Raw genomic sequence first — 13,457 nt, forward strand, 5'->3', positions numbered from 1 at the left:
TTTATTAATATTCAGCGCGAGCCTAAATCCATTGTTCCATTAACAAAGCAAAGCATATCAGGAAAAATTATAAACTGGGAGGAATTATTCTGAAAATAAATTCACGAATGACGAGGAACTTTTAGAGACTTGGTGGTACCATTACTATTATTATTAATTTATTCATCTATCGTTTCACTGAATTATGGATGGAGAAGTATAAAGAAAGGAGAGAAAAAAGCAAGGAGGAAAGTATAATGTGATGATGGATGAAAAGAGAAGATAAATTGAAAAATATTTAATAAAACAGTCAGAAATTTTTGCCAAAAGTTTATTTCTTCGAGATGACATAATTTTGCAAAAATAAAAGCAGAAGACGATTGCAATGGGAAATTACGTAAGAATTCTAAGGAAATTATGATCTCCATCAATGAATTTTCTGTACTACAGTCATAACGGGAATAAAAGCAATTCAATCGGTGTGCCGCGCTTAGATCCCAGGAATTTCTTTATTGTGCGGCATATCATTGGGTCCACAGCACTTATACCACATCCTTGGTATGCCATTCAGGGTGGGAGGGAGATGGTGGCTGTCTGTGCCAGATACACCTCTTCAACCGACCCCTATCGCATAATTAATAGTAAAGCTCAGTCTTCATTTTCAGGTCAGATAAACCAGAATTATCAAGTCTCTCAATTTGTCATCTTGTACTCGGCTGATAATCAGGAATAAATTTGTAACTGTATGTGTGTGTTTTTTTTTCTCATTGCAATGGACGTCATAAATTGATGAAAAAAAAGTCTGGAATTGGCATGTAAAAATAATTTCACAAATACAATTGCGTGAGAGACTGGTCAGCCTTTCTTTGTTCACCTGAATTTTTATTAATGCTATCAATCATTGCCCTCAGGCTACCTCAAACTGTTCCCTTACGAACTGTTAAAAGACGTGATCCTTGATAGCTAGGCCAATTTTCCTTTCTCCTGCGGAATCATTTTTAACGAGTTGGAGTAAGCAACTCTTTCCAGAACGTGGCTTTCAATATTTCAGCCACTTCAATAGATAAACCTGGAAGACACGACACAATTCTATGCTGTAATAGTAATATTATTTTTATTCTCCGGAAATTCTGAATAATTTCAAGTCACAGCTTATCGATTCTCCTTTTAAATTTAAGGGCAGATGTTTGTATTTGCACTAGTTGATCACACAGCGATCTACCTTCAACCCCAGCAGCCAACATCTAGTTATCCGCTGATGTAACTGTACCCGATGTATGTACAGCTAGACCACCCCTTCCCACGTGGAAATATTTCATAAAAATTCAGACATGTTTTTTTTAGAATTTGTGTAAATTACACAATTTTTCACCTATAAATGAAAAATGATTAAATCATGGAATTAAAATGCCGTTAGTATACGCAATCGTTTTCTTATCACTGAGGAATTGTCTTTATCTTCAGGAGACATACACAGTGTTTTCTTGTTAGTGTAGTATTTCCATAGGCTCACCTTCATTCAAAATGTTCCTATTGCTATAGTTAACAAATAGTCGGAAGAGTTTCACTGGTCGGCAATTCAGAACAAGGGGCAAGTCACCCCTATTGATTATAATGCAGAAGCAATATACCGCGGGATGGCGTTCGTTGAATCCAAAAGGCTAGAGCTTGGTTTTCAGCTTTATCAGCCCCAGTGCCCACACCGAGCTCTCCCCGTGATAGAAATATGCTCGAGGGTGGAGTCGTCGTCAGCTAGGGGGTGACAGTTTGCTGGGCTTGTCAAAAATTCGCCGCAGTGCCAGCAGGGATTACACATTACTGAACTTATCATTTGTTTTCATAATTCTCAGGGTGAATAAAGTGCAAGATGGAATAGTTGACATGTGCATTGTTCAATGCCCAAGGATGCGTGGGGCTGACTGGATATTTTTACCGGCTGTCCGTCTCCATAAGGGTGAGACGTGATGCTCGTGCTGGCCCAATCATCGTGAGTAAACGATTAATTTTTATTAACTTTGAGGGTTTAATCGATAGTTGACGCCAGACACGTCGCTCATTTAGTTTTGTTTATCCTGTCTCTTCCATTGACTCCAAGCACGCACCTGCAGGAACAAATCTAAACGAAGTAATAGCCTTTATCATTTTTTTTATTTTTTATTTAAGAATGAAGTTTGTTTTTTTTTTTTAACTACCTCGAGAATAACGATGAATAACTAAATGAAATTTTCAATGAAGGTCTTTAAATAATTTGTACTTCAATAGGAAACCTCATGTTAATAAATAGGAATGCTTCTCATTGTACTAATTATGAATTCATACATTCATTGGAGGGAGCATTGTTTTCATTCCGAGTTATTGAAACATACTATTCTCATTTAACGTAAAGAGCTTTTTATTAAATGAAATACCACGTTATCATTAACGAGTTTGTGAAATGCTCCAATTTAAATTCCATTGCCTTTTCAAGTGGCGAGGAGCTCCGTACCTCTTTCGAATTATTCACACATACCTTCTTTTTGCTTAGACGTAATGGAAGTGAGTTTATTGATATACCATTGGAGGGGTTATAACCGAGCAAGGCCATGTTTTTTATAGTTAAGAAACGAAGAAATGTACGTGTGGTCAATGTATTTATTGATTTCTCAGTAAGAATATTTGACGAGAGGATTTCCATTGAAATTCCACTGAAATTTAATGTAGACGTAACTTTGCTACGAATGAAAAATATTAAATGGACTAAGTATTTCAAATTTATTTGTTCAAAACTACGAATTCAAGTAAAATTTTATTAAAGCACCCTCAATATAAATATATCTATTAAACAACTCTTTCTGAATCTACCAGCATTGACGATGTTCTTCCTTTCTGTGACTATTTCACGAAAGACCTCTACAGGATATGCATAATCGCACAACCATAATTATTAGCCATTATTATTTATTCTTGTGATGAGTACATGTATCAAACCGGTTTCAACCTTGGCCAAATAAATACTTTTTTCCTCTCACTGAAACCCGATGTTGGGAGATACGAATAGTCCGTTATATGTGACCGCTTCATCCACGGTGAGAATTACCTGATGTTGTTACCTCAACGTTTGAGAAAAATGAAAAATAACCGTCGTTCATAGGCATTTTTTACTTCAGTACATGAGAGGATGCTCACTGGGCATATATAGATATTTTCCAAAGCCTTATCCTATTTTCTCACCATAAAATCATCGCTTCTGCGTATAAGTCCATTCGACGTGTTTATTTTTTGTTTTTAAAATAATTTATACGGGAATGTAAAAAATCACAGACTAATGCTTCATTTTTTCTTGCATCCATTTGTTTCTTGACAATAAAAAATTCATAATGATTTTCTGTTTATCTTTATTTTTGTAAAATTCAATTGAAGATAGTGGTATTCCAATTAAGTTGTTCTCCGCATATACAATTGAGTTCTCCCCTCCCATACGTAACAGTTATTTCCCTACATGCACAACTTGAACATGTAATGCAGCAGCATCCGTATCAAACGTGTTGTGTATCTGCTCGCTTACGGTTTATGGCTCGTTCTCCAACATTTTGGATCATCTCCAAACGTAATCTCACACCCGTCGACTGAATTTTAATGCACATTGCATGCGCCACTGCGACAGCAAAGCCATTCCTTGGTTCTAATCCATTATTTAGGAATTTCATTCAGTTGCCTGATACGTGACATTTTGTCAATCCAATTGACAGAAATATTGACTGACAAAAATCATGCATTTTAATATTTCTTACATTTCTCAAAGTGAAATTAAATAATATATTTCTATAGAAATGTTTTATTGAACAACCATTAAAATTTCTCCCTAACAGCCTTGTACATATTATCGACAATCTGTTATTGATATATATATATATATATATATATACATATACTTCGCCCCAGGGTAAAGCCGCAGGTGCCGATAGAATAGCCTGACAAAAGGCCAAAGTGCAAGCTTATCTGTTGTATCAGAGGCGTCGAGTTGGCCCCCGCGAGCGTTACATACACTCAACCACTTGCCTTAACCCACCCGAAGACACTGTCTTGTATATCTTCGAGAGGGTTGAAATCACTACCGGCAAGAGAATACGTCGGATATCCGCATTGTTTCTTTCCATCGAGCCAACTCAGCTGACCTACATATTGCGTGACTTGAGGTATCATCGAATGCATTGTAATTGTTTTTTTTTGTCCTGCCTCTGGGCACTTCGAAGATGAAAGGAATCAGCTGAGCATCAGCTGCTTGGGGAAAGAACATCTTGATGATTTTTTCAAAGATTTTTAGTTTAATTGACGCTAATGTAAATTAAATGAGCGGCTTCAATCACTCACAAATCTCGGCGCCTTTTTTTATGGAGAGAAGAGCCATAAAATGACCCATTTCCTGCGGAACTGGACTTGTTTATTATGTATCACCTTTGTGAATAAAGGCACGAGAATTACGCGATGTACAATATATCATTCTAGTGTGGCATTTTTTTAAAAAGTTAAATACGGTAAATGATAAGAGGTAATGACCAGTTGTGACGATTTTATCGGCTGATCTAATGAATTGTGAAATTATGTTTAAAAGAAAAAGACTTCAAGTCATGAGAGACAATTTATCTTGAACTTTGTGGAGAAAATGGAGATTAAGGCGAATTGGCTTTTTTTATTACTTGTTTTCATTAGAGTTTTAGTTCGTAGTCTTAATTGCCAAACTCCTTATCTCATTATTTGCCCCAATCACCGAATTTTCATCTCAATTACTCTACACACGTGGTCCCCGCCACGTGACAGCCCCTCCCCGGGCCCCACATACCTGAGCAAGTGCACATGTCCTCCCTCCACTGTGTCTCCCTTGAACACCTCCCGTCTCTCCCTCTCGTTACTCACCGACCACAAACCTCTCTCAAGTTCCTCAACTCTCAGGATGAGATACGTCGTGCAGTCGGACGTGATCTCTCAGTCCAATGTTACTCGCCTTCCAGTATCAAATCATCATTTCAAAGTTGGTTTTTTTCTCACGACCAAACCCACTGACTTTCACTGCGATAACCTAGAGGTTTTCTCAATTACAAAATCATCACTTGAGAATGACGAAATCACTGAATTTCAGGGAGTGTCACTTCTCCCATAAAACAGATCAGTGGTGGAAGAAATCTGCGTCACCGGTATAAATAAAACCGACGTTAAATATTTATTGCATTTTTATTTAGGAAAAATACCATTGGCAAGTAGGACTGAATATTTAGTGAAAAATGAGTTTAGCTGATGTACAAAACGTTTTTAAGTGTCTTGCCTGGAAAATCGCGTGATGCACTGCAAGGAAAGAGATCGTAATTATGGTGAGGATCGTAGTAACTTGAAACATTTCAAATGAATTCCTTGATTAAATTAATTCTCAACTCCCACACTAATTCTTTAACGATAGTTATTATTATTTTTAATATTCATTTTATATAATACGTTCAACTGAATACAATTAGTCACCAAGTCCTTGAAATAGCAAGAACACGTGGATTATAATGAATGTATGACAGGGGATGCCCAAACCACTATATCTATTGTTTTTCAATGAGAGAAATGTTAATTGACATTGATGTAAAAAAATGTATACAATGATTGTCCATAACAGCGGTAAATGCCATGAATTTTGTCGAATGAAGGAGAAAGATTCGGAGGGTCTATACTTTGTTTATACTTATTTGTATATCGCGAGTCTCATCCAATTCACCGACCAATAATGTCCCTACTGACTCGATAAATGCATATAATACATCTGTATAATGGCAATGAGAGATAAACGAGTTTGTGGGACAAACAAGAAAGAAATATGGAATGAATTGAATAAATACTGGTGATATATGTTGGCTACGTTAAAATTTTCTTATCATTCATTTCCTCTTGGTATACATATAACACTATTGACTGGTGAATTTTGAAGCTGCGGTCTGTCGTGAATGGGACAATTTATTTTTTATTCTTTTCCGGCCTTGAGGGGAGTGGAGTTAATTGTTGAAGAGAATACTTTATTCCGGACTATTTCTCCTTGAGCATTTCTATTTGATATTATAATTTTCTTCTGTTATTGGAAATTTGAAATTTGAAAATTGAATTGAAAAATTCAATATTTCCCTTTTCCAATGGTATGACAAGAGTAACAATGCATGTGGTTATAAACGGGAGAAAAAAAACGAATTTATCACTTGAATTTGATGAATAATTAAAAAATAAAAAGCAGTAGACAATGTGCAAATGAACGTGACATGGAAAAATATCCTTGCATGCCGTGAGAAAAATGAGGATAATTTCCTTCTAACCCAAGGGTACATATTTATCACAAATGACAATATAAACTGGAATTGTTGGAGTTGTGGGGGGAAAATGCCATAAAGAAAAGAATAATGTTGAAGTCCCAGTGGTAGTGCCGGCTTAATACTAGAGCGCGAATTCATTTGGCTTTTTTTTATTTAACGCCCTGGCGTTAAATTCCGAGAATACTTTATACTATTCTCCCCCCAATGTAGATCAATTGCTCTGGCATTCGATCAATGTTCTTCTCGAATATCGAGTTTTAGTATGAGTGGATACTAAGATGTGTTTCACTCGTCGGATATTTTATTCGTGGCCTCGAACCCTCGAACGCACTCACTCGATTTATCTATGATTTTTCCGCTACAATTTCTTTTATTCTTGTTTGTTTCAGAATCACCGACCAGGGATGTCAGTATGAGAGGCAAGTGCTATTATTGTATCATATCATATTTCTCAAGTATTTTTAGGTCAATTCTTTACTTTCTTTATTCACTTATCCGGTGAACGTCTTGTTCTTATGGTGTCGAGGAACAAAATCATTTGTTTATTTTTTTTTTTTTGATGAATTCTTTTAGGAAAAACGAGCGCGTCCGATGTCGAACATGGACTCGTAAAACCATACTCAGTCTCCTCCGTGTACACGAGAAAAAAAGCCGGATATACGCGAGGTAATAATCATTTAAAATGTAGATAGCAAATGGCCTTTATTATTATCGGAGAGAAATTACTATCAAAATTTTATCATTCAAAATTCAAAATATGATTTCACCAAATTCATTGAAAAAATCTTAAATATAAATTTCTCTTCGGAGTGATTGATAACTGTCCACGATTGCTTTAGATTATGTTGCTTTACGTTCTCAATAAAATCAAGCAAATAGCCGTGCAATTGCGTCGTAGGATAGAGGATAGGCAGTGATCCGGCATTGAACTCGTATACAAAGTGTCTCAAAGTATTGGAATTTAAATCAGGTGGCTCGGTGGTTGGAGGTGGGAGGACGGGGCGGAGTACTATTATCAGGACACTGGCATTTGTCTTCCTGGTGACTTTTCTATGGCTACAGCTTCATGTTATCAGTCTCACCGGTAGGGATTTGCCAGCACAGTCATCGGCTAATGAAACATTGTTTTCCCTTGTGCCTCAAGAATTACACAGGTAGAGTTCAATAAATTGTTTCAGTCTGGCGGAATATCTTGGTAACTATGGATGCAGCGTAGACAATTTTATAATAAGTGAAGTTTCAGAGAATGTAAATAATTCTTCTTCAGATATTTCCATAAGAGAAATTCCAATGAATTAACTTTCAATTTCCAGATTCTTAAAAGAGAGACGTAATAGTTCACTTCATCAGGGACCTAATGGAACTCTCGGTAGTCTCGCTGAAGTAGACATAATTGAAATACAACGTGGTATCGAGAGAATAAATGCAGAGCAAAAAATTTATAACGATGATGCATTTGGTCCACTGGCGGCTGATGCGCCGGTGATTGTCATTCAGGTTCATTCGAGATTGACGTACCTGAGACACCTCATTGTATCATTAGCTCAAGCTCGGGGCATTGAACAAGCGCTCTTGATATTCAGTCACGATGTTTGGCATCCCGACATTAACTACCTCATCCAGAGCGTGGATTTTTGCCGGGTCATGCAGATATTTTATCCGCATAGTATACAAACACATCCCAAGAGCTTTCCGGGCGAAGATCCCAATGACTGCCCTCGGAACACCAATAAACAGCAGTAAGCATCATCCTAACATAACGACTTTCTATTATGTTTACAATTTTTTAAATATTTCATTTTACTTGTCAAGAATTAATATTATATAGAAGGTAAAAAAGATAATAACTTATAAAAGTTTTTTTCTGCCACCGTTTATCTGCCAATATCATCAATCATTTTAATATCATTGAAATACATATATGAAAACTGAGGAATACTGAGGAAATAAAAGAAATAAAAATGAAATATATTGAGAAAAACATAATATTTTTACCAGAGCCTTGGCCTTAAAATGTATAAACGCTCAGCATCCAGACCTTTACGGTCATTACCGCGAGGCGAAGTTCACCCAGACTAAGCACCACTGGTGGTGGAAGGCAAATCGTGTCTTTGATCAGCTCACGGTGACCCGAAATCATACGGGTATGGTTCTATTTCTGGAGGAGGATCACTATGTGGCGGAGGATTTTCTTCATGTACTCAGGCTTATGGAGCATACTTGCAAACATGCCTGCGAACGATGTAATGTGCTCTCCCTGGGCACTTATCTCAAGACTTATAATTACAACGCAGACTACAGTCGAAAGGTAAATATTAAACTAATGACATTGTTAATTATCCATCGATCAAGCAATTCCGGTTCATTAATCACGTGTTAATAATTCATCAACATCAATTGTTTGGCACTTAACGCGAAATCTTGGCCCGATAATTCAGTATCGATTCAGTATCAAGTCATTATTAATTCATTTCAAGTGCTTATCATTGCGATGGAATGACTGTTTCGAAGAGTAAGATTTTTCGAATAAAAATTGAGGGGATTTTTTGCTTTTTAATATGCGAACATAGTTCAATATGTAAAAAAAAAAACCCCCAGTATCTCGGTGTGAATGCTGTCCTCCAAACGGAACTGCTTCGTGGCCTAGACAGAAATGAACAGCGTCAACGCACATATCACCAGCTTCAGCCGTTTAAACAAGGCAATCATCACCTGGGAAAGCCATCGATTGAGACTCGTCGCACTGGCTCAACGCCATTTTTTCATAGTACCAAGTCAATTCAACCATCACCCGCATGGGCTTATCAACTATTACCAAGTCTCTACAATCATTACCAGAAGGTCTATGGTCAATTTATCGCTGAAAATGTCCCCTCTTTTTCTGTGTGTACATTGCAAATCTTTTGTTCCGATAACGCGAGTTGAATTACCCTCGATGGTATTATAAGTTCATTTTTTTTTTATAGTGGGGTATTTCTAGGGAACGTTTTGCAAAATTTCAGGAGGGATGGGGGGAAGAGAGAGAGAGAGAGACATGGAAATTTTTTGGATAAAATTAGTGAAATAAATTTAGATTTATCTAAGAAATTTGTGTCGTGCACAAAGTGACATCAGTGCAAAAATTCGAATGATTATTTATTCCTCCATTAAGGTCAATGAAAATTCCAATTGAACCATGTTATGAACCGCATGCCTATCTCTTACTTGCCTGAATCATGTCGTAAACGCTAATAATGTGTAGTTCAACGTCGCAAACGCACATCACATTGTAATTCGTGCCTACACATTTTCCCTGGTATATCACATTGAGCTTGGTAGGATCATTATGCATGACCACTTCCTTCATTGTAAATTCCAAGATTTCGCAGTGCCGCGAGGTCATTCGTTAAATTTTTATTCTGTTATTCAACATTTAAAGAATGACCTTGCCGCATAAATGAATCAAATGCACAGAGCGTGAAGTGTGTCTGGCACTCGAATGATTTTTTCAATTTTAATTGGAAAGGAAATATTCCTTGAGGAGGAGGAAACAAGTAGAATAGAGTGGAAAGATTTGATGGGATTTTTTTGTATTCAGGCCGAGGTAACACCGTGGATATCCAGCAAACATAATATGGGAATGGCTTTCAATCGCATTACGTGGAACAAGTTACACAAATGCGCCTTGAAATTTTGCTCATATGATGATTATAATTGGGATTGGAGTCTTCAGCATATTGCACAGACGTGTCTTCCACCAAGCAGGGGAGCTGGGCCTGCACCGAGAGTTGATTCGGGCCTTGTTACCATGATGATGCGTGCACCCAGGGTGTTTCATATTGGTGAATGGTAATGTGGGAATTGTTTACTGTCGGATTATGGGAAATTCCAATTCCTTCTCATTGTTCAGAAATATTTTTCTCTTCAATGATAGACTGAATTACAATTCACTTTAATCATTGTAAATTCACTGGTTCTCAGGGGAAAGCTAACTAATGGCAACAGTCAATGAACATTATAAAAATTAATACGAATTAGAAAGATATACTGAAAATTGGTATTGATCATGTTGTTGTTTTGATTAAAAATTCTAGAAAATTTTAAAATTTTTAGGGTAACGTAAAATTTTATAATTTTCTATCCTTAAATTCAATTAAAATTCTCACTCATCTAAATTATCTAAAATCACGTTAATTTAATTTCCAGTGGTGTTCACCACAAAACAAACAACTGTGAATCAACAGCTGTGATTGCTAAAGTCCAAAACATACTAAAGTCAGCAAGGGTGCACCTATTTCCATCTCAGTTGACCCTGACAATAGCGAGTATCACCAAAAAGACGAAATTACGCAAAGGTAATGGTGGCTGGGGTGACACCAGAGACCACGAGCTCTGCTGGAACATCACGGTCAATCCTGATCTGATATTGCCTTGATGTAAAAACCCCAGAGTTGGCTGGTAAATCAGTTGGAGAAAAAAAGAGCGCTACGTTTCTGCCTAAAACCTCAATTGACATTTTAATAATGAGTAATGCGTTGCAGAGTTGTAGCTCAATGGACAGGTCATTTTACTCGGATACGTATCAATTTACATTTCGTATTTATGATGTCTGAAAGCCATAGTCTATTTGCAAGAAGCAATAGTGATATGATTGGCTCCAAGGGGCCACTGGATAACGCACACGCTCAACCAATCATAGAATTCGGCGGAATTTTTTCAATCCTTTTTATTTTTTCAATAATCGAGACTATTGATTTATTTAATTTTTTGTTCCACTAGGTATTAAGATGAGCTAAGGAAACTTTATTTCAACGACGTGTACACGATATTCTAGTCATGCCTAATTCATCTGTTAAGATTGAAATATCGAGACTATCGAGTGTGAATGAAAAAAATCCAATGGAATTTCAAAAACAATCCTATTAGATTATTCACACGCGACCCATTTCCTTATTAATGTGATTTAAAATACCTAAAAGAGTATTTTACTTTTTTTCCTTTTACCCGTATTTAGGTTTACACAATTATTTGATAAAATTGTTTATTTACTTGAATAATGAATGCACTAGTACGCACAAAGTCTAGGTCGGAGTTTCGCCAACTGCATATGCAGTGGCCATTATCACCGAGTAAAATAACACCCCTAGTTGCAACACTTAACATTATATCCGTGCAATAGTATTTATTTATTTATTTATTACTAATTTGTTTTTCAATAGTTCAGTCGTATCTTCAGGGAAGCGATGAATTCAAGTTTTACGAATGGAGCAGTGAATTTCGCTTATTATGTATAAGTATAGATAGGTTTGTTGTTAATAGTGGGGAGTGGTAAAAATTACGACGAACAGACATTGAAAATTAATGAATTATCGTCTAGTGTATAAACTTTGCCATACCAAAGGACGATGTTGTACCGTCAGCAAATGATTTTCTAACGAAATAAAAAACCAATGTTCCTCAGATTTTATTACGTTTTTTTAAATACAATAGGAATCACAATAAAAAGGACTATCGTCTTTATAAAAATGCTTTTTTTTTTATCAATTTCAATATTTCATCTGTTCTGAAAGTCAATTATTCCATTTAAATTGTCAATACTGATAAAACATAATTAATTTCCTATTTGCTTATGAATAACCGGAACATAATCGTCGAATTCAGCCTTGAGATAATTTCCAGCGAGTGGACCCTCGAGATTATACTTCTCAGCTAGTTTTTTTACCGAAAATCTGTTTCGTCGTTTATCCCTGTCACCAATCCTCCTTTCATCAAACGTTATCGATCCCTGGTTCTGCTTATACAGCAGAAAAACGTATCTGTGTTTCCCAGAGCCTTTTGGAGGTGCCGGTCCTACATACTCCGTTAGCACCTCACCCTTAGCAACTTTGTCTTCTGGTATGTTGCCAACGACCCAGTGCTGCCATTCGCGATTGTATCCGCGTACAGGGATATCTGGATCTGGAAGTATATTAAAAATATACAGGATTGTCTCTTAAATTCCTTGACTTCTTTTCTTAATTATTCATTAGTTTTTTTTTTTTTAATTTAATGATGATCGATCGTTAAGCAACCTTGGCAATAGAAAAAATTCTGGATTGTATCCAATTCCAGAAGAGCCCGATAAACTTACATCAGATTCTAAAGGGGAATGCGTGCCACTGGAAAACCTGTTTCGTGATGGTGAAAGTTTCCTTTATTATTTATCACGTGATTCATTATACAACAAACTGATATCGAGGTACAGCGCGTGGTTGATACTATGTGAGTAAAAAGATTGCCCGTGTATGTTATTTTTCTGTTGAATGTCAACTTCTGAGGATAAGAGACATCTTGAACGAACTCTATATATATATATATAATTTCGTTGAAACTCAATGAGACATGTCAAGATTTTTCTACAAAACAATTTCACTTCTTTTAAAAAAATATCGATATTTTCATTTCAAGTGATTCATCATCGATATAATTAAGCAGCAAAATTGTGTAATTTACCCGTCATAACAAGTGTGTAAAGTACTCCTCCCTCATGTTCATAATGAATCTCTGGAATATTTTTCGTCTCAGTTGGAGCAAATTCGTTTCCGAAATTCACTTCTTTGCTTCCATACTTGATCTAAACAAAAGAAATCATACTTTTATCATAACACAATTTACAATGAAAATGATGAATTTAAATGAAAAAATACTTCACCTCAATTTTCTTTAACGGCCCGCTCTCTATAATATCTGGAACAATTTTCGCCGCCTCAAAATCTGATTTCACATCCGCAAAAGAAATTCCCACAGTACAAAAAAGAATAACTAGAGAATAAATGAAGTTGTGAATTATTAACCTAAAGAGGAAATAAGTTTTCTTGCTGGATTTTTTTATTTACCTGCTAACTGCTGCATAGCGACTACTTCTTCACACACTCGATGTTCAACTAACGAGGTGGATTGGAAAACAGACCCTCTTATATTCACTGTCTCTCGGTTGAACGCTAGTGACATACACTCAAGGACGCCCAGGGCTAGTTTCCAATGATTTTGATACTCATTTCATTTGAAACATCTCACATCACGAAGAAGTTATTCTCATATTTCTCCATTCCCAGAGAGACTTGTCATTCTTTTTGGGAGAATGGAGATGTTTCAGTAGAATTTATGATCCTGTACTATGAATTTGAAATTTGATACTTCTCC

The 13,457-nt window shown here is 36.2% G+C and overlaps 2 protein-coding genes across 6 annotated transcripts; one reads left to right on the forward strand and one right to left on the reverse strand.

Moving 5' to 3' along the window:
* The first annotated feature begins 1,733 nt into the window (after window positions 1–1,733).
* On the forward strand, window positions 1,734–11,737 carry LOC135167602 (alpha-1,6-mannosyl-glycoprotein 2-beta-N-acetylglucosaminyltransferase). 5 transcript variants are annotated; one of them, XM_064130947.1, is made up of 9 exons: window positions 1,734–1,966; window positions 6,686–6,715; window positions 6,870–6,962; window positions 7,249–7,450; window positions 7,610–8,035; window positions 8,295–8,604; window positions 8,895–9,137; window positions 9,874–10,124; window positions 10,482–11,737. In XM_064130947.1, exons 2-9 carry the CDS (start codon window positions 6,709–6,711, stop codon window positions 10,708–10,710), a joined length of 1,761 nt encoding a protein of 586 aa, XP_063987017.1. In that variant the 5' UTR covers window positions 1,734–1,966; window positions 6,686–6,708; the 3' UTR covers window positions 10,711–11,737. The 5 variants fall into 5 exon arrangements, with proteins under 5 accessions (XP_063987017.1, XP_063987018.1, XP_063987014.1 ...); XM_064130948.1 differs by having other exon boundaries at window positions 1,736–1,966; window positions 7,267–7,450; XM_064130944.1 differs by lacking the exon at window positions 1,734–1,966 and adding an exon at window positions 4,932–5,324.
* Window positions 11,716–13,295, reverse strand: LOC135167610 (protein D3-like). The gene is made up of 4 exons (XM_064130961.1): window positions 13,151–13,295; window positions 12,967–13,076; window positions 12,768–12,888; window positions 11,716–12,233 (listed from the first exon to the last, which is right to left on the reverse strand). The coding sequence occupies exons 1-4, from the start codon at window positions 13,263–13,265 to the stop codon at window positions 11,887–11,889; spliced, it is 693 nt and encodes a 230-aa protein (XP_063987031.1). The 5' UTR covers window positions 13,266–13,295; the 3' UTR covers window positions 11,716–11,886.
* Window positions 13,296–13,457: the final 162 nt, after the last annotated feature.

The sequence above is a fragment of the Diachasmimorpha longicaudata genome, chromosome 11 (genome assembly GCF_034640455.1).
Source record: "Diachasmimorpha longicaudata isolate KC_UGA_2023 chromosome 11, iyDiaLong2, whole genome shotgun sequence".
In the NCBI taxonomy this organism is placed as follows: domain Eukaryota; kingdom Metazoa; phylum Arthropoda; class Insecta; order Hymenoptera; family Braconidae; genus Diachasmimorpha; species Diachasmimorpha longicaudata.